General features: G+C 47.4%; 1 protein-coding gene across 1 annotated transcript in view; it reads left to right on the top strand.

Annotated features, from left to right (window-relative positions):
• The first annotated feature begins 2,216 nt into the window (after positions 1 to 2,216).
• The window catches only part of LOC149444318 (uncharacterized), a 104,686-nt gene continuing 84,445 nt past the window's right edge, over positions 2,217 to 22,457 (top strand). Inside the window, 2 exon segments of the mRNA XM_089654673.1 lie at positions 2,217 to 2,403; positions 8,187 to 8,294. Of these exon segments, the coding sequence (XP_089510799.1) occupies positions 2,296 to 2,403; positions 8,187 to 8,294 (216 nt within the window). The 5' untranslated portion in view covers positions 2,217 to 2,295.

Here is a 22,457-nt window from a genome sequence, read left to right on the forward strand (position 1 = left end):
GCATGACTCCAAAGCACTAAGCGTGGCTCCTCTCTGATCTCTCTTCTTTCTGCTATCTGCATGAATCACTTCTGACAGTTTTGCCCAACACAACAGCACACAGCAGGTGACTTATAGACTTAGCTCTGTGTATTTTTCTATGGGCCAGTTAAACTGGGTATACATGCATTGAAATTGGGCCAGTTAAGCAGGAATTGGTCGAATTTCAGTCCTTGTGTAGCTCTCTCTGTTCAGCGGAAGACTGGCTGGTGGGATATGGTCCTGCTGGAAAACCAGGATACAATCAGCACATGCAGCTAATGGCTACAGTGCTGATATGTGTATTCTTATGGGGAGAGTCTCCACTGTCAGAATACAATAGCACATCGAGGGAGATTCCTGCATCAATATTGTAAAGGATTTGTTTCATGTCTTTTTATCACCTGAGGCCAGTCACTTCACTGGGTATAGCACCACCTGCCTGGAGTTTGCATGTTCTCCCTGTGCCTGTGTGGGTTTCCTCCAGGTTCTCCGGTTTCCTCCCACACTCCAAAAAGGCATACTGGTAGATTAACTGGATCCTGTCTAACTTGGTCCTAGTATGTGTATGTATTAAATAAGTTAGGGACCTTCGATTGTACACCCCATGAGGGTTAGGGACTGATGTGCATGTACAATATATATGTAAAGCGCTGTGTAAATTGATGGCGCTATATAAGTACCTGAAATAAATAAATAAATATGTAGGGGTATACAACCACCTTGATGGGTGGCCCTGTCAGCCCCCTCCTGCCCAATATCATTCAAATGAAACATCAAAGCCAGGTGGAGAATTGTTGGCCGAACAGCAGCTGCATCCAGTCAAATAAATACAGCCACTATTTGGCTCAGCCCAGCAAAGGGGATTCGTTAGATTTATTAATCACTGTACAGCCAGCTTATTGCTAGAATGGGCTATTGGAGGCAGCATGTGGTCTGTTTTATATGCAGAGCTACTTTTCATCTGTACATACCACCAAACGGGAGTTTCATGACTCCTGGAGCTGCAGATATGCAGTATTGACGTAGTTGCCTGCAGGTGTAACCATAGCTCATAGTGGTACTCATAGACATCCATCATACTCAGAAATGTCAGATGCTGAACATTCCAGCAGAAGGTGTATCTCTGAAAAAGCGCGAAGATTTGATTTACTGGCAGTTGGAAGGTAAGCGTTGTTATTTTTTAAATCTTTTTCACTTGGCGCTGTCTGTTCTAACCTTGCTGACCCCGACAATGGTGGAAAAGTGCCATTGTGGTAAATGCAGTCCTAACTGGAAAAGCCATTTTGGCTGGAGTTTTACATTAAGGTCTCTTGCAAACAGGCGTCTGAGCCAGAGCAACATACATTTCAGTGTTTTTTCCTTGCCTGGAAGGCCCAGGTGCTGTGTACAGCCGCCCATAGACATGAATGGCTGTGCGTGGCTCTACTGTGGTTAACGTGAGTATAATGTATGGGAGTATGCAAAAATGTGAACATTTTCTATTTATTGTCTATGCCCATATGCTATACTTGTGGGAGTGCTGGTGTACACCCAAGTACAGCTGCACATAGCTATTCTTGACTGTGGATTCTGCAAGGATTCAACCTATGTCTGTAGCCCCGTCCTCGTTATTTTCACCCTCAGGCCTGGGAGAAATAAAGCTCCGACACCGACGTGTGCAAGCTAAATCTCTGAAAGTTTAATGCATGACAAGAACGTTTATACAGAACTCAGTAGGCATTGCTTAATCTCAGGATGACCAATGAAACATTCCATTCTTATCAATATAGTTACGTGAAGAACAAAGACTGCGCATAGTTGAGGGATACCATATAAGATGGTTCTGTTTACAGAAATGAAACTAGTCTAAGGAAACGAGAGAGGAGTTACAAAATCGAAATTAACTGTTCACATGTCTAGAAATGAAGGCATTATACAAAATGGATGCCAGTTAATAAGACATATTTCCTTACAGATGCTGGGCTGTATGCAGCATTTGGGCTTTCCAGGCGTGGGAAATCTGCTAAAATCCACATTGCATGGGCTCAGGAGACCTAAAGTAAATCCTAAATGAATGACATTTAGTTTGCGAACATATGGCATATCATAATGAATTGTCATGTTTTTTATGTTTTTATAAAATACTTTTTGTGGTTTTCACCGTTTTTTCATCCTTTGTTGCATTGCAGTGCTGCTGATCTCCTGCCTGTCCTACAGCCAGTGTTGCGTTCAGTTAGGTAATAGACACTGAAAGTGTCTGAAGGAGTTTTTTTTCCTTCCTAGCTCTGAGGCTCAATGGCTGACGTACCAGAAGAGGTCTGTGCCTTCTGTAAGGAGGGTGAAGAAGCTGGGAGCCTGCGGAATACTTCTAATAAAAACATCCTAGCCCATATCAATTGTCTGGTTGGTAAATCTTTCCCGTGTCAGTTTATATTGTATGTGATTGATCCTTCTGTGATTCTGTGTTCGTAGCTGATAACAGGCTCTGCCTTCCAAGTACAGTACTAGATTCTGAAGATCTGTCCCTGGAAGGAATTGTCTCTGATTTTCAGTACTGCTGGCTGTACCGATACCCTTCCTTTGTGTGTTAGATTCAGCACTGATTGTATTTTGGATTACTGCTATACACTTTATCATTTTTTTTCTGAGCCCAAAGCTGGCTATACACTATACTTGCCAACCATCCTGAATTTGCTGGGACAGTTATGATTTTTAGCTATTTGTCCCTCACTCCACTCTTCACCCCCCTTTTCCATCCTCTTCACTGCCCTGTCCCTCTATTCACCCATCTTCTCTCTCTTCACTGCCATGTCCCCCACTTCATCCCCCTTTCTCCCTCTTCACCCTCTGTACCACTTATGCTACAATCAAGCCTTTAATATTGTTTAATAAAGCTATTTTTTATATTTGTATGATAGGTTGTTGGTATGGTACCTCAAATGTCCCAGTAGTTTTTCTGATTAGGGTTTTGTATTTTTTTGGGTGGTTAAACTCCATGCTGCTGACAGTAGGAGTCGGAGCAAGCGGGGAGTTACACACACAACATGCAGCTCACCTCTCTCCTGTCACAGCACTGCAGGCTGTTTACACAGTAGAGGGCAGGTAGATGAGCCAAGGTGGAAGGATCAGCTGCCCGGCTACATACAGTACCTCTACCAACGATTACTGCAAATGTGAAGATGAGAACTTTTTAATTCAGAAGAATGGTACATGGGGCAGAGCCACATCAGACTAGTGAAGGATCCTGACAATATTTTCGGGACCCACCCAGCTGCCTGATGGATGACTGGCTCCACCATTCAGCACACAGTTGAAAGAACACCCCTCTCCTGCTTGGCATCCCAGTAAGCTTCGGAGAACCAGAGCAGAGAGTGGTGACTGACAGTCACCGCTGTCCACACAGAGTAGACCAAGAATTGAGCAATCAGTGGTCAAGTTATTGCTCAGTTCTTAGGCTTAGGGCAGCTGCATCTCAACACTGATGCTACAACATAGAAGCAAGTATGGAGGGTTTTTTTTTCATATCCCTTATTTCTCTAAAATGTGCTATAAAACTTATGAGTGTAGAGGTGTGAACAGTATAAATCAGTTTAAAGCCTAACTAAAGCCCAAACTTTTTTAACTTCATGGTTAAGCCTAGGTTCACACTTCTTCTGCGGTGCTGCATATCGCATGTGATTCGCACAGGAACTGCACCACATTCCTGTGCAAATCACATGCGAATTCTGTGTGGTGCGATTTGAGCCATATATTGTGTTCTGAAGACAGTCAGGAATGGCAGGCTGCAGAAATCAAAGTGCTCTGGCATATGTGCCACTTGCAAAGGCCTATCCTGAAAAGTGTGCTTGAACTTGAATGACAATAAATGTTTGCAACAAAAGTAATGTTAGGTAGGTCAGGTACCCTCTCACCCAGTCCTCGTGCATACCTACCAACAGTCCCTGATTGGGTGGGACTTTCTCGCATTTTCACCTTTGTTCCGTGGTCCTGGTGTACAGGGGCTTTGTCCCGTATTATGCTATCTATCCTTTATATGCTAATTTCCAGCCGGGCAGGACTTGCAGCAGTGTGAACATCTGGCACAGCCAGGGATTGGAGGGCAAGCCAATGAGAGAGAGTGTGCAGCTGTCAACTCCAACCTGGATATCGGGGATGGGCGGGGCCGATATGCTTTTCAGGGGCTCCACCCCCTTTGTCAAGCAAGCACTGCATAGACAAACAGCCAGCACCTATACATTGCTGGCCAGGGATGACGGTGACAAGGGGCAGGACCAATTGGAATTGCTGCATGTGCACCTGCAGCAATGTATAATAAACCTGAATTATACACCACTGTGGGTGCACATGCAGTCGTTCCAATTGGTCCTTCACCTTGCCACCTATTTCCCGGTTGGCACTGTATAAATGCCGGCTTTGTCCCTATGAACGGGTTGTTTTTAAAAGGGAGTGGAGTCCCTGAAACGCATATCAGCCGTGCCCATCCCCAACATCACAGGTTGATGTCACTTGACAGCTGCACTCTCTCTCAATGCAGCTGTACCTCCGCCGGCTTGTTTGCTAATCCCTGGCTGTGCTAGATGTTCACACTGCTGCAGGTCCTGCTCGGCTGCACTCATTTGTCATCCATCTGACGCCGGCATTCTTGCCTCGGCTCCTGTATGCTGTTATTTAATATTTTAGAACATAGCTGTATGTTTAATTGAAGTCTTTGCAGTTTAACTAAATTCTGAACCTTACACTGTATGTAAGACATCCCTGAATCCTGCACTCTGTATGAAATGCACTCCTGAACCTTCCACTCTGTATGAAACACATCCCTGAATCCTGCACTCTGTACGTAACACATCCCTGAATCCTGCACTCTGTACGTAACGCATCCCTGAATCCTGCACTCTGTACGTAACACATCCCTGAATCCTGCACTCTGTACGTAACACATCCCTGAATCCTACACTCTGTACGTAACGCATCCCTGAATCCTGCACTCTGTACGTAACACATCCCTGAATCCTACACTCTGTACGTAACGCATCCCTGAACCCTGCACTCTGTACGTAGCGCATCCCTGAATCCTGCACTCTGTACATAACACATCCCTGAATCCTGCACTCCGTACATAACACATCCCTGAATCCTGCACTCTGTACGTAACGCATTCCTGAATCCTGCACTCTGTACGTAACACATCCCTGAATCCTGCACTCTGTATGTAACACATCCCTGAATCCTGCACTCTGTACGTAACACATCCCTGAATCCTACACTCTGTACATAACACATCCCTGAATCCTGCACTCTGTACATAACACATCCCTGAATCCTGCACTCTGTACGTAACACATCCCTGAATCCTGCACTCTGTACGTAACACATCCCTGAATCCTACACTCTGTACGTAACGCATCCCTGAATCCTGCACTCTGTACGTAACACATCCCTGAATCCTACACTCTGTACGTAACGCATCCCTGAACCCTGCACTCTGTACGTAGCGCATCCCTGAATCCTGCACTCCGTACATAACACATCCCTGAATCCTGCACTCTGTACGTAACGCATTCCTGAATCCTGCACTCTGTACGTAACACATCCCTGAATCCTGCACTCTGTATGTAACACATCCCTGAATCCTGCACTCTGTACGTAACACATCCCTGAATCCTACACTCTGTACATAACACATCCCTGAATCCTGCACTCTGTACATAACACATCCCTGAATCCTGCACTCTGTACGTAACACATCCCTGAATCCTGCACTCTGTACGTAACACATCCCTGAATCCTACACTCTGTACGTAACGCATCCCTGAATCCTGCACTCTGTACGTAACACATCCCTGAATCCTACACTCTGTACGTAACGCATCCCTGAATCCTGCACTCTGTACGTAACACATCCCTGAATCCTGCACTCTGTATGTAACACATCCCTGAATCCTGCACTCTGTACGTAACACATCCCTGAATCCTACACTCTGTACATAACACATCCCTGAATCCTGCACTCTGTACGTAACGCATTCCTGAATCCTGCACTCTGTACGTAACACATCCCTGAATCCTGCACTCTGTATGTAACACATCCCTGAATCCTGCACTCTGTACGTAACACATCCCTGAATCCTACACTCTGTACATAACACATCCCTGAATCCTGCACTCTGTACATAACACATCCCTGAATCCTGCACTCTGTACTCTGTACGTAACGCATCCCTGAATCCTGCACTCTGTATGTAACACATCCCTGAATCCTGCACTCTGTACGTAACACATCCCTGAATCCTACACTCTGTACGTAACGCATCCCTGAATCCTGCTCTCCGTACATAACACATCCCTGAATCCTGCACTCTATACGTAACACATCCCTGAATCCTACACTCTGTACGTAACGCATCCCTGAAACCTGCACTCTGTACGTAACACATCCCTGAATCCTGAACTCCGTACATAACACATCCCTGAATCCTGCACTCTGTATGTAACGCATCCCTGAATCCTGCACTCTGTACGTAACGCATCCCTGAATCCTGCACTCTGTACGTAACGCATCCCTGAATCCTGCACTCCGTACGTAGCGCATCCCTGAATCCTGCACTCCGTACATAACACATCCCTGAATCCTGCACTCTGTATGTAACGCATTCCTGAATCCTGCACTCTGTATGTAACGCATTCCTGAATCCTGCACTCTGTACGTAGCGCATCCCTGAATCCTGCACTCTGTACGTAATGCATCCCTGAATCCTGCACTCTGTACGTAACACATCCCTGAATCCTGCACTCTGTACGTAACACATCCCTGAATCCTACACTCTGTACGTAACGCATCCCTGAACCCTGCACTCTGTACGTAACACATCCCTGAATCCTGCACTCCGTACATAACACATCCCTGAATCCTGCACTCTATACGTAACACATCCCTGAATCCTACACTCTGTACGTAACGCATCCCTGAACCCTGCACTCTGTACGTAACACATCCCTGAATCCTGCACTCCGTACATAACACATCCCTGAATCCTGCACTCTGTATGTAACGCATTCCTGAATCCTGCACTCTGTACGTAGCGCATCCCTGAATCCTGCACTCTGTACGTAATGCATCCCTGAATCCTGCACTCTGTACGTAACACATTCCTGAATCCTACACTCTGTACGTAGCGCATCCCTGAACTCTGTACTCTGTACGTAACGCATTCCTGAATCCTTCCACACTTTGTGTAATGTACTCTTCCACAGTTTGTGCAAAACTGTTTGTAATGGAAGCTTTTTAAATGATTGTTCTGGGGTTTGTGTCAGTGAGACTCTTGCTTGTGGCACAGCAATCAAAGAATATTTTATAGGTACAAGAAAGCCCAGGTTTTGTTTAACCACGCCTCTTGAGTCCTTCCCACTGTTAAGCATTTGCCACACCCATTTTTGCCACAGCGTGCTATGCACGCCGCAGGTCACTTCCTTCCTCAAGTCTCTCATTCTGAAGGTCAAAGTTGGAAGGTATGCTTGTCTAATGTAGGGTGAAGCAATGAGTATCCAGCTGGGGCACCCCCTTGTTCTTTGCAGATTTAGCTGTGATGATGACGACTTATGCAATCCTGCTGCAAACAGATCGTCACCAGTCTGCCCCTCACAGTATAACTAGCTTCTCGGTGTCAGTTGTGGCTTCTCGGCCTAACCTTGTTCGGTCCAGGCCCACGCGGGTCCACACAGCTCTTGCACACACCTCCTTACACCAGCCAAGTCTTTCTACACCCCTCCCCCACTGGGTCCAGGGGCTTTTGCTTTTATTTGTTTCTGCCCCATGATGATGGCTCATGGGCTATGTCATCTAATTACAGTTTAACTGTAAAGAATGTTCTGCTTTCAGTATACCATTCCCAATAGTCTGCACTCCTGGATTGGGACCATGATGAGCTGAAATGCTAACTGCTGCCATCTAGTGGTGAAATATAAATCTGCATTACAGTAACAATGCATGGTGTTACATCTAAAAGTTGTGGAACTAAAACCTTGAGAAGGGAGGGAGTGAGCATTCAATGAAAAGTTCATTCTGTCTAAAATGAACATTGTATGGTATGGATGCTTTTGTTCTTAAATGAAGAATACAGTGAAATTTTTTGTCAATTGATTGGTTTTACTTTATTTATTTACTATTCAATTTATTTTATTTATTTCAGCTTTTCTCACCAAGAGTGATTACAGAACCCCAGCAAGACTCACAAAATAGTACAGTTGAATTTAATCTTCTTTCTGTGAAAAAGGAGATAAAAAGAGGAAGAAAACTGGTAGGTGATATATAAACCTATATATCGTATATACTGTATGTAGTTTAGAGGGATTACCTAGCAGTTGCTATTGCCCATTTTCAAAGACAAGTGGGGCAGCATTGTGGCTTAGTAGTTAACCCTTCTGCCTTGCATCAGTAGACTCTTTGGTTTAAATCCCAGCCATTCTGCTACCTGCATGGAGTTTGCATGTTCTCCCTGTGCTTTAGTGAGTTTCCACACTTCAACGTCATACTGGTAGGTTAATCCTGTAAGCTCATTGATAGCAAGGACTGATGTGGATTTCCAATACATGTAATATGGTGCATAATGTGTTGAAACTATATAAATACCTGTAAAGACAAAATACCTTTAATGCAGACATTGTTCACACAACTCCCCTACTGCCTCAGCAGCAATATTTCCTATAGCAGTCATTCATTTATTGCTTATAAATATAGCTTTTTAGCTGTACAGCCTTCTTACGTTTGCTGTAGCCTGCAAGCTTAGACCGCATGCGTGGGGATAGAGATGAGAATCAGATGTACAATATAATAGCAGTACCTGTCTGCATTTTGTAACAGGCACCTGCAGCCTGATACCCCAGCATGACCTAGTCCATGAGGTTGAAAATATTACATTACTGCTTCTGAAAGGAATTTCTTCCTTTCTAATTTGAGAAGGCTTCCATTGCTATCTACTTCTGAAAATGCTAGCTGCTTGCTAATCTAGTGGGTTGTGACTCTAGCTGCGGCTGTGAAATTATTGAAGGTAGGCAGCTAGTATTCATAGGGCTCTTTCACACAGACGTTGAAAATTGGCAGTTGGGTCACATTTTAATCAGTTCCTGACCAGGGGCAGACTGACAACTTATGGGGGCCCCGGGCAATAGGGAATCATGGGGCCCCTGTGTCCTTGACCACACTCAAAAAAGCCTATAAAAAGGTACCAGGGGCATTTCATGGGGCCCCCTACTGACCCTGGGCCCTCGGGCAGTGCCCAAGTGCTCGAATGGTCAGTCCGCCCCTGTTCCTGACCACCTATCAACATCACTGAAAACTGTTAAAATAGGGAGTGGATGGAGGTGCACAGTGCAGCATTAGCATTCCCGGGCGTTGATGCTTTACCACTGCCTTCATTTAATTCTATTGAAACACACCACAAATGCACTGTGAATGCACTGTAATTGTCTATGTGGCATTTAAGGTGTGGTGCCAAAGTGTCAAAAGTGATCATTTCCATTTTAGCTTTGTTTTATCATGGAATTCAGCTTTAATATGACTGAATGTAGCAAAGTGTTAATTTTGATGTCAAATTTCAATTTAGCTTTAGTCATAGTCTTTTGAATAAAATGCCATTTTAGTCATATAAATTGTTTTAGTTGTATTATAGTCGACTAAAATCTCCAGTACATTTTAGTCCACTAAAATCTTACATTTTAGTTGATTATTATTTAATGGATTTAGTAAAATTGTAATGCGTTATTTAAGCATTTCTCTAAAATTTCCAAACTCATTATATACTCCTGGAGTAAAAATCTAATAACATGGTATTATTTATGGTATTAAGGTTTGAACATGCATTACAGACACAGATTTAGGCTGCAAGTTGGGATGGGGAAGTAAATGGGAGTGAGGGAGTGCACAGGGCAGAGAATTAGTCGGTCTGGAGAGGCTGTTATTTTACACACTGCTACCTTGCTGGGAGGGGAAACACTCACCATGTCACATCCAGACAGGCACAAATCCAACAGAGGAGTTCCTCTTTTGTGGTTTGCAGGGCATTGTTCCAAAGCACTCAGGCAACAAACAGACAGAGGGAGCCTGCGTCTTTCAGCCAGTACTGCTTACCAATAGAGTCAGGGGGCTGGGGCTTTAACAGACAGGCAGAGCTCCAAGGAAAGCATAAGTTCAGGTAGGTAAATGACCCTCCCTCAAATTTTTGTTCCGTTTTTGTTTGTTGACGTGAATTGGAATTGATTTTTCTCATAGTTTTCGTAAATTGATGAAAATTTGAATTGAATTTCATTCGGTTTTCATCACCGAAAACATACACCTGACAAAAATTTTGATGAAAATATTTTCGTCAATGAAATTAACACTAATGTTACATAAGCAAAGCAGAAAATACAGGTTTTTTTTAATACTTTGGGACAGAATTTGTAATCCGCCTTGATGATTGTGGACTGTTAAGAGGAGTCACAAGACTTTGTTGTCCTAGTTGGCTACAGTACACTACAATTCTGTGCATAGAGCATGCCAGGGCTTAGAGTATGTAGAATAAAAACATTTTTATTGTAAAAATCAAGTACCCCAAAAAGTTATGAGAACAATGGGGGAGAAATAATAAAAAGTATCTGAGACAAACATTGTCTCATTGTTGTCTTAACTGGAGCACATCCAATCAGCTTTCAAATGTATTTTATAAGTGTGGAAAAAATTCCCTGGGAGCCATGACTCATGGGATTGCTGTGTATTTAAAGAGTCCCCTCTCTGCCTCCAGACCCCATGCAGAACTGATAGGGTCGGGTCCTGGTACAGGAGAGCCAACACTACCTCCTATCAGTGACCCTGCTTACCAGTGGTGGCTGCATTTTTTTTTTTTTTGCACATACAGAAAAATTCCTGTTGATCCATCTAGAGATCTAGCATCCTTGTAATATCCTGTTTAGAGATGAGCGAATCGAAGTAGGCGAAGTGGAATTCGAGTCGAATATTGGAAAATTTTCGATTCGCGCCGAATCCGAAAAATAGCCTACTTCGGACGCGCGAATCTAAATTTTTCCTAAAATGGCGGCGGACATGTGCGGCGACGGAGCGGGGATGTCTGGGAAGGCGCGCAGACAAGGCGCGCTGACCCATAATGCATTCCTTAATGACATGTGATCGCATTAGCCAATCAGCAGCCAGCCAGCCAGCACTGTGTAATGGTCGAGCTATAAATAGCGGCCATTTTAGAATTCTTCATTTGCCTCCAGTCATTCAAGAGAGGCAGACCGCTCTGTATTAGGGACAGAGTTAGGGCCACAGAAACGTTACTTGGGGACAGAGAAACGTTACTTAGGGACAGAGAAACATTACTCAGGGACACAGAATTGTTAATGAGGGCCACAGAATCGTTACTTAGGGCCAAAGAAATGCTAGTTAGGGCCACAGAATTGTTACTCAGGGACAGACAGAATTGTTACTGAGTGCCAGAGAATTGTTACTTAGGGCCACAGAAACGTTAGTTAGGGCCACAGAATTGTTACTCAGGGACAGACACAGAATTGTTACTGAGGGCCACAGAACTGTTACTTAGGGCCACAGAAACGTTATTAGGGCCACAGAATTGTTACTCAGGGATAGACAGAATTGTTACTGAGTGCCAGAGAACTGTTAATTAGGGCCACAGAAACGTTATTAGGGCCACAGAATTGTTACTCAGGGACATACAGAATTGTTACTGAGTGCCAGAGAATTGTTACTTAGGGCCACAGAAACGTTAGTTAGGGCCACAGAATTGTTACTCAGGGACAGACACAGAATTGTTACTGAGGGACACAGAACTGTTACTTAGGGCCACAGAAACGTTATTAGGGCCACAGAATTGTTACTCAGGGACAGACAGAATTGTTACTGAGTGCCAGAGAATTGTTACTTAGGGCCACAGAAACGTTAGTTAGGGCCACAGAATTGTTACTCAGGGTCAGACACAGAACTGTTACTTAGGGCCACAGAACTGTTACTTAGGGCCACAGAAACGTTACTTAGGGCCACAGAATTGTTACTCAGGGACAGACACAGAATTGTTACTGAGGGCCACAGAACTGTTACTTAGGGCCACAGAAACGTTAGTTAGGGCCACAGAATTGTTACTCAGGGTCAGACACAGAACTGTTACTTAGGGCCACAGAACTGTTACTTAGGGCCACAGAAACGTTACTTAGGGCCACAGAATTGTTACTCAGGGACAGACACAGAATTGTTACTGAGGGCCACAGAACTGTTACTTAGGGCCACAGAAACGTTATTAGGGCCACAGAATTGTTACTCAGGGACAGACAGAATTGTTACTGAGTGCCAGAGAATTGTTACTTAGGGCCACAGAAACGTTAGTTAGGGCCACAGAATTGTTACTCAGGGACAGACACAGAATTGTTACTGAGGGCCACAGAACTGTTACTTAGGGCCACAGAAACGTTATTAGGGCCACAGAATTGTTACTCAGGGACAGACAGAATTGTTACTGAGTGCCAGAGAATTGTTACTTAGGGCCACAGAAACGTTAGTTAGGGCCACAGAATTGTTACTCAGGGACAGACACAGAATTGTTACTGAGGGCCACAGAACTGTTAGGGCCACAGAAACGTTATTAGGGCCACAGAATTGTTACTCAGGGACAGACAGAATTGTTACTGAGTGCCAGAGAATTGTTACTTAGGGCCACAGAAACGTTAGTTAGGGCCACAGAATTGTTACTCAGGGACAGACACAGAATTGTTACTGAGGGCCACAGAACTGTTACTTAGGGCCACAGAAACGTTAGTTAGGGCCACAGAATTGTTACTCAGGGACAGACACAGAATTGTTACTGAGGGCCACAGAACTGTTACTTAGGGCCACAGAAACGTTACTTAGGGCCACAGAATTGTTACTCAGGGACAGACACAGAATTGTTACTGAGGGCCACATAATTGTTACTTAGGGCCACAGAAACGTTACTCAGGGACACAGAATTGTTACTGAGGGCCACAGAACTGTTACTTAGGGCCACAGAAACGTTAGTTAGGGCCACAGAATTGTTACTCAGGGACAGACAGAATTGTTACTGAGTGCCAGAGAATTGTTACTTAGGGCCACAGAAACGTTAGTTACGGCCACAGAATTGTTACTCAGGGACAGACACAGAATTTTTACTGAGGGCCACAGAACTGTTACTTAGGGCCACAGAAACGTTAGTTAGGGCCACAGAATTGTTACTCAGGGACAGACAGAATTGTTACTGAGTGCCAGAGAATTGTTACTTAGGGCCACAGAAACGTTAGTTAGGGCCACAGAATTGTTACTCAGGGACAGACACAGAATTGTTACTGAGGGCCACAGAACTGTTACTTAGGGCCACAGAAACGTTACTTAGGGCCACAGAATTGTTACTCAGGGACAGACACAGAATTGTTACTGAGGGCCACATAATTGTTACTTAGGGCCACAGAAACGTTACTCAGGGACACAGAATTGTTACTGAGGGCCACAGAACTGTTACTTAGGGCCACAGAAACGTTAGTTAGGGCCACAGAATTGTTACTCAGGGACAGACAGAATTGTTACTGAGTGCCAGAGAATTGTTACTTAGGGCCACAGAAACGTTAGTTACGGCCACAGAATTGTTACTCAGGGACAGACACAGAATTTTTACTGAGGGCCACAGAACTGTTACTTAGGGCCACAGAAACGTTAGTTAGGGCCACAGAATTGTTACTCAGGGACAGACACAGAATTGTTACTGAGGGCCACAGAATTGTTACTTAGGGCCACAGAAACGTTACTCAGGGACACAGAATTGTTACTGAGGGCCACAGAACCGTTACTTAGGGCCACAGAATTGTTACTCAGGGACAGACACAGAATTGTTACTCAGGGACACAGAATTGTTACTGAGGGCCACAGAACCGTTACTTAGGGCCACAGAAATGTTACTCAGGGACACAGAATTGTTACTGAGGGCCACAGAACCGTTACTTAGGGCCACAGAATTGTTACTCAGGGACAGACACAGAATTCTTACTCAGGGACACAGAATTGTTACTGAGGGCCACAGAACCGTTACTTAGGGCCACAGAAACGTTACTCAGGGACACAGAATTGTTACTGAGGGCCACATAACCGTTACTTAGGGCCACATAATTGTTACTCAGGGACAGACACAGAATTGTTACTGAGGGACACAGAATTGTTACTGAGGGCCACAACCGTTACTTAGGGCCACAGAATTGTTACTCAGGGACACAGAATTGTTACTGAGGGCCACAGAACCGTTACTTAGGGCCACAGAACCGTTACTTAGGGCCACAGAATTGTTACTCAGGGACACAGAATTGTTACTGAGGGCCACAGAACTGTTACTTGGACAGACACAGAATTGTTACTGAGGGACACAGAATTGTTACTGAGGGCCACAGAACCGTTACTTAGGGCCACAGAATTGTTACTCAGGGACACAGAATTGTTACTGAGGGCCACAGAACCGTTACTTAGGGCCACAGAATTGTTACTCAGGGACAGACACAGAATTGTTACTGAGGGACACAGAATTGTTACTGAGGACCACAGAACCGTTACTTAGGGCCACATAAACGTTAATCAGGGACACAGAATTGTTACTGAGGGCCACAGAACCGTTACTTAGGGCCACAGAATTGTTACTCACGGACAGACACAGAATTGTTTCTTGAGGGACACAGAATTGTTACTGAGGGCCACAGAACCGTTACTTAGGGCCACAGAAACATTAATCAGGGACACAGAATTGTTACTGAGGGCCACAGAACCGTTACTTAGGGCCACAGAATTGTTACTCAGGGACACAGAATTGTTACTGAGGGCCACAGAACCGTTACTTAGGGCCACAGAATTGTTACTCAGGGACACAGAACTGTTACTGAGGGCCACAGAACTGTTACTTAGGGCCACAGAATTGTTACTCGGACAGACACAGAATTGTTACTCAGGGACACAGAATTGTTACTGAGGGCCACAGAACCGTTACTTAGTGCCACAGAAACGTTAATCAGGGACACAGAATTGTTACTGAGGGCCACAGAACCGTTACTTAGGGCCACAGAATTGTTACTCACGGACAGACACAGAATTGTTTCTTGAGGGACACAGAATTGTTACTGAGGGCCACAGAACCGTTACTTAGGGCCACAGAAACATTAATCAGGGACACAGAATTGTTACTGAGGGCCACAGAACCGTTACTTAGGGCCACAGAATTGTTACTCAGGGACACAGAATTGTTACTGAGGGCCACAGAACCGTTACTTAGGGCCACAGAATTGTTACTCAGGGACACAGAATTGTTACTGAGGGCCACAGAACTGTTACTTAGGGCCACAGAATTGTTACTCGGACAGACACAGAATTGTTACTCAGGGACACAGAATTGTTACTGAGGGCCACAGAACCGTTACTTAGTGCCACAGAAACGTTAATCAGGGACACAGAATTGTTACTGAGGGCCACAGAACCGTTACTTAGGGCCACATAAACGTTAATCAGGGACACAGAATTGTTACTGAGGGCCACAGAACCGTTACTTAGGGCCACAGAATTGTTACTCAGGGACAGACACAGAATTGTTACTGAGGGACACAGAATTGTTACTGAGGGCCACAGAACCGTTACTTAGGGCCACAGAAACGTTAATCAGGGACACAGAATTGTTACTGAGGGCCACAGAACCGTTACTTAGGGCCACAGAATTGTTACTCACGGACAGACACAGAATTGTTTCTTGAGGGACACAGAATTGTTACTGAGGGCCACAGAACCGTTACTTAGGGCCACAGAAACGTCAATCAGGGACACAGAATTGTTACTGAGGGCCACAGAACCGTTACTTAGGGCCACAGAATTGTTACTCAGGGACACAGAATTGTTACTGAGGGCCACAGAACTGTTACTTAGGGCCACAGAATTGTTACTCGGACAGACACAGAATTGTTACTCAGGGACACAGAATTGTTACTGAGGGCCACAGAACCGTTACTTAGTGCCACAGAAACGTTAATCAGGGACACAGAATTGTTACTGAGGGCCACAGAACCGTTACTTATGGCCACATAAACGTTAATCAGGGACACAGAATTGTTACTGAGGGCCACAGAACCGTTACTTAGGGCCACAGAATTGTTACTCGGACAGACACAGAATTGTTACTCAGGGACACAGAATTGTTACTGAGGGCCACAGAACCGTTACTTAGTGCCACAGAAACGTTAATCAGGGACACAGAATTGTTACTGAGGGCCACAGAACCGTTACTTAGGGCCACATAAACGTTAATCAGGGACACAGAATTGTTACTGAGGGCCACAGAACCGTTACTTAGGGCCACAGAATTGTTACTCAGGGACACAGAATTGTTACTGAGGGCCACAGAACTGTTACTTAGGGCCACAGAATTGTTACTCGGACAGACACAGAATTGTTACTCAGGGACACAGAATTGTTACTGAGGGACACAGAATTGTTACTGAGGGCCACAGAACCGTTACTTAGTGCCACAGAAACGTTAATCAGGGACACAGAATTGTTACTGAGGGCCACAGAACCGTTACTTAGGGCCACATAAACGTTAATCAGGGACACAGAATTGTTACTGAGGGCCACAGAACTGTTACTTAGGGCCACATAAACGTTAATCAGGGACACAGAATTGTTACTGAGGGCCACAGAACCGTTACTTAGGGCCACAGAATTGTTACTCACGGACAGACACAGAATTGTTTCTTGAGGGACACAGAATTTTTACTGAGGGCCACAGAACCGTTACTTAGGGCCACAGAAACGTTAATCAGGGACACAGAATTGTTACTGAGGGCCACAGAACCGTTACTTAGGGCCACGTAAACGTTAATCAGGGACAGACACAGAATTGTTACTGAGGGACACAGAATTGTTACTGAGGGCCACAGAACCGTTACTTAGGGCCACATAAACGTTAATCAGGGGGACACAGAATTGTTACTGAGGGCCACAGAAACGTTACTTAGGGCCACATAATTGTTACTCAGGGACAGACACAGAATTGTTACTGAGGGACACAGAATTGTTACTGAGGGACACAGAACCGTTACTTAGGGCCACAGAATTGTTACTCAGGGACAGACACAGAATTGTTACTCAGGGACACAGAATTGTTACTCAGGGACACAGAATCGTTGAATTAAAGAGTATGTCAGACAACATGCAGAGGAGTGGCAGAGGAGGCAATGTTTTAGGAGCGAGCAGACGTGGCAGCAGAGGAAGGGGTCGAGGCAGCACTATTCGCAGCCAGAGGCCAGTGCTCCTGGTGTCATCCAGCGGTCGTGTCTCCACCGACAACCCTGCCGTCATCGATTGGTTGGCTCGGTCGTCTTCCTCTTCCCAGGTCACCTCTGACACCTACAGCCAACGGTCGGTGGGTACGTCAGACACAACCGTTAGTTGGCATGGCCCGGGACCAAGCCCACTGAAATCACGTGTCCTCTACCTGCCCCTGTCCTTTGGTGTTCCCTCACCAAGCGAAGTATCGCATGCTGTGGGCTCAGCCCCACTGTACAGTGAGGAAGAGCTAACAGAGGGCGGTCAGGAACGGGGGGAGACATCCGCCTTTTCAGCAGCCAGGCGAAGAAGTAGTGGCGAGGAGAGTGGCTCGGTAGCCGGTCTAGAGACAGGTCTGTCTCCTGACCCAGACGCAGCCGAGGGGGCTAGTAGTGAGGCGGAGACCCTACTTGATGATGAGGAGGTTGATCGCACTTGGCAGCCTCGTCGTCATCAGGCAATTTCTTCCGCATCATCAGGAGAAGAGGGTGGCAGCTTGGCAGCGAGCGAAACAGTCGGTGGGTTGCCCAGGAGACAGCAGCAGGGTCGCAGCAGTGTCAGTGGAGCCAAACGGCCACGGAGTAGAGCACCAGCTCCACTGCAGCCTACCACCACGGCCAGTAGTGGTGCCGGTGTGCACGGAGGAAGCAGCAGTCAGCCAGTGAGGAGTATCGGGGGCAAAGTTTCCTACTCGGCGGTGTGGCAATTTTTCGTCAAGCCGCCCGAGGAAGTAAACGTAGCCGTATGTCGACTATGTGGCCAGAAAGTCAAGCGTGGCCAGGGGGCCCATGTTGGGACTACAGCGTTGCGGCAGCATATGCAGCGTCGCCATTTGGTGGCCTGGGAAAACCGTGATAAAGATACGGCGGTTCTGCCCGCCCCAGCCCCCGCTCCATCACACGCTCCGTTACTTGCTCCGTCACCCGACGTCAATCGCCCTCCATCAGCCAGTCAAGGCTCCAACACCTCTGCTGAGGGGAGTTGTCGCTCGTTGGCATCTTCCGCTCGTTCAGATGCTCCTTCTCCTGCTACTCCTCTTCACGGATTCCGTCAGCAGTCTTTCTTGGAATCCGTTTCCAAGAGACAACAGTTTGCGAGCACGCACCCGACGGTGCAAAAGCTGAACGTCCTCCTGTCCAAGTTGCTGGTGCTGCAGTCCCTCCCTTTCCAAGTGGTGGACTCAGCACCTTTCCGAGAAATGATGGCTTGTGCCGCGCTGCGGTGGAGAGTGCCAAGCCGTCATTTCTTCGCCAAAAAGGCAGTGCCAGCCCTGCATTCACATGTAGAAGAGATGGTGGGCCAGTCTTTGAGCATGTCGGTCTCTGCCAAAGTGCACGGCAGCGCCGACGTGTGGAGCTGTAACTACGGTCAGGGACAGTACATGTCATTTACGGCCCACTGGGTGAACGTGGTGCCGTCACAGCCGCACCAGCAACTTGGACAGGTCACGCCGCTTTTGCCTCCACGTTTGCACGTCCTTGGTCCACAAAAGATGTCCGCCTCTACCACCTCTTCTTCCGCCGTGTCCTCAGCCGCCACCCCCGTGCCAAGTCCCATTACCCGACCGGCATATCACATGTGCAGGGCGCAACGGTGTCACGCTGTTCTGCACCTGGTATGCCTTGGCGAACGTAGTCACACAGGGGAGGAACTTCTCAGTGTAATGAACAGAGAAATCGACAGATGGCTGTCTCCGCGCAAACTGAAAATCGGAACCATGTTGACCGACAACGGAAAGAACATGGTGTCTGCTCTGCGTCAAGGAAGGTTGTGCCATGCGCCATGCATGGCTCACGTGTTCAATCTGGTTGTCAAGCGGTTCCTAAAATCCACCATCCCACTGCAAGACATCCTTAAAATGTCACGTAAACTTTGCATGCATTTCAGCCATTCCTACACCGCAAAGCACACCCTCATTGAGCTGCAGCGGCAGAACGGAATTCCACATCATCGCCTGATCTGCGACGTTGCAACAAGGTGGAATTCAACCCTACACATGTTAGACCGCCTTTACGAGCAGCGAAAGGCCATCACCGATTTCCTGATGTTACAAGTGGATAAAGGTACTCCCCTGTGTAACTTCGATGTCAGCCATTGGCAGCTCATGCGTGACACCTGCCGCTTGCTCAGGCCCTTTGAGGAGGCCACGCTATTCGTGAGTCGGCAGGACTATGGGATGAACGACGTCATTCCTCTGTTGCACGTCCTTGAACAAATGCTGTTAACAATGGCTGGTCAGGGTGCGGTAGACGTGGCGCACAGATCTCAACGCCACATGACCCCTGTGGGGGCAGGACAGGAAGAAGAGGAGGAGGTAGAGGAGGACATTTGTGCTCAGGAATTATTGAGTGAAATGGGTGGTTTTTCCACTCAGCGGACAGGAGTGGAGGAGCAGGAGCATCTGGTAGAGGAGGAGGAGGAGGAGACAGAGGACCCAGACGCACCGTGGCAGTATGCTGTGGAGATGGAGGCAGGGAGTCCCTCGCATTCCTTGGCACAAATGGCCCATAGCATGCTCGGTTGCTTGCGTAGCGACAGCCGAATAATAACCATCAGACAAAGGGATGACTTTTGGCTGTCCACCTTGTTGGACCCTCGCTACCGTTCCAAAATGGTGGCCTTTTTCACACCTGCTGAGAGGGAGGCCAAAATAACGTACTATAAAAACCACCTATGTAGTCAGTTGGTCTCTGCCTTTGTGCGCCAACGTCCATCCTCAGACACTGTGGGCCCTGTGCGCTCGCGTTCCGCTGCCATGGCAGCAGGGGAGGGGTGGGGTGGTAGGAGCAGTGGCAGCTCCACCAGCAGCGGCTGCCTCAGTCTGCAGTCGATGATGAGTAGCTTTCTTCACCAGCGCAGTGAGGAAACTACTAACCAGCCGCAGCAGCAGCAGCAGCAGCATCAGGTGGACCTGGAGCAGGACCTCAAACAACAGGCTTGGGCCTACTTGGACAGCACCCTGCCAACCGAGGTAGACAATCCCCTTGACTACTGGGCAACGAAACTTGACCTTTGGCCCCAACTAGCTGAATTTGCCCTTGAAAGGCTGTCATGCCCGGCCAGTAGCGTGGCATCGGAGCGCGTGTTTAGTGCGGCAGGAGGTATTGTAACTCCGCGGAGGACATGACTGTCCACCCAAAGTGTGGAGAGACTCACGTTTGTGAAAATGAATCAGGCGTGGATTAGTCTGGATTTCAAACCACCAGTTCCTGACACAACTGACTAAATCCGCCATGAATCATGCCTCAAACATGTGCCACTTTCAGGTCTCCTCACACACTGCTGGTGTGTTCCATTTTTTGTCATAGGGTGCTGGCAGATTACGGGCCTCCCATAGCTGCTGCCAGGCCCCTAATCTGCCATGGGCCCCTATACCGCCTCCTCATGCTGCTGCCAAGTCCAGAGTCTCTCATGGGTCCCTGTACGGCCTCCCATTGCTGCTGTCTCCATCGCCACACTCTGCCATGTGCCACTTTCAGGTCTCCTCACACTGCTGGTGTGTTGAATTTTTTGACATAGGGTGCTGGCAGATTACGGGCCTCATATAGCTGCTGCCAGGCCCCTAATCTGCCATAGGCCCCTATATACCACCTCCTCATGCTGCTGCCAGGTCCAGAGTCTCTCATGGGTCCCTGTACGGCCTCCCATTGCTGCTGTCTCCATCGCCACACTCTGCCATGTGCCACTTTCAGGTCTCCTCACACACTGCTGGTGTGTTGAATTTTTTGACATAGGGTGCTGACAGATTACGGGCCTCCTATAGCTGCTGCCAGGCCCCTAATCTGCCATAGGCCCCTATATACCGCCTCCTCATGCTGCTGCCAGGTCCAGAGTCTCTCATGGGTCCCTGTACGGCCTCCCATTGCTGCTGTCTCCATCGCCACACTCTGCCATGTGCCACTTTCAGGTCTCCTCACACACTGCTGGTGTGTTGAATTTTTTGACATAGGGTGCTGGCAGATTACGGGCCTCCCATAGCTGCTGCCAGGCCCCTAATCTGCCATGGGCCCCTATATACCGCCTCCTCATGCTGCTGCCAAGTCCAGAGTCTCTCATGGGTCCCTGTACGGCCTCCCATTGCTGCTGTCTCCATCGCCACACTCTGCCATGTGCCACTTTCAGGTCTCCTCACACACTGCTGGTGTGTTGAATTTTTTGACATAGGGTGCTGGCAGATTACGGGCCTCCCATAGCTGCTGCCAGGCCCCTAATCTGCCATGGGCCCCTATACCGCCTCCTCATGCTGCTGCCAGGTCCACAGTCTCTCATGCCATGTGCCACTTTCAGGTCTCCTCACACTGCTGGTGTGTTGAATTTTTTGACATAGGGTGCTGGCAGATTACGGGCCTCCCATAGCTGCTGCCAGGCCCCTAATCTGCCATGGGCCCCTATATACCGCCTCCTCATGCTGCTGCCAAGTCCAGAGTCTCTCATGGGTCCCTGTACGGCCTCCCATTGCTGCTGTCTCCATCGCCACACTCTGCCATGTGCCACTTTCAGGTCTCCTCACACACTGCTGGTGTGTTGAATTTTTTGACATAGGGTGCTGGCAGATTACGGGCCTCCCATAGCTGCTGCCAGGCCCCTAATCTGCCATGGGCCCCTATATACCGCCTCCTCATGCTGCTGCCAGGTCCAGAGTCTCTCATGGGTCCCTGTACGGCCTCCCATTGCTGCTGTCTCCATCGCCACACTCTGCCATGTGCCACTTTCAGGTCTCCTCACACTGCTGGTGTGTTGAATTTTTTGACATAGGGTGCTGGCAGATTACGGGCCTCCCATAGCTGCTGCCAGGCCCCTAATCTGCCATGGGCCCCTATATACCGCCTCCTCATGCTGCTGCCAAGTCCAGAGTCTCTCATGGGTCCCTGTACGGCCTCCCATTGCTGCTGTCTCCATCGCCACACTCTGCCATGTGCCACTTTCAGGTCTCCTCACACACTGCTGGTGTGTTGAATTTTTTGACATAGGGTGCTGGCAGATTACGGGCCTCCTATAGCTGCTGCCAGGCCCCTAATCTGCCATAGGCCCCTATATACCGCCTCCTCATGCTGCTGCCAGGTCCAGAGTCTCTCATGGGTCCCTGTACGGCCTCCCATTGCTGCTGTCTCCATCG

This window comes from Staurois parvus, unplaced genomic scaffold (genome assembly GCF_062004578.1).
Source record: "Staurois parvus isolate SC_StPar_1 unplaced genomic scaffold, SC_StPar_1.0 ptg000789l, whole genome shotgun sequence".
In the NCBI taxonomy this organism is placed as follows: Eukaryota; Metazoa; Chordata; class Amphibia; order Anura; family Ranidae; genus Staurois; species Staurois parvus.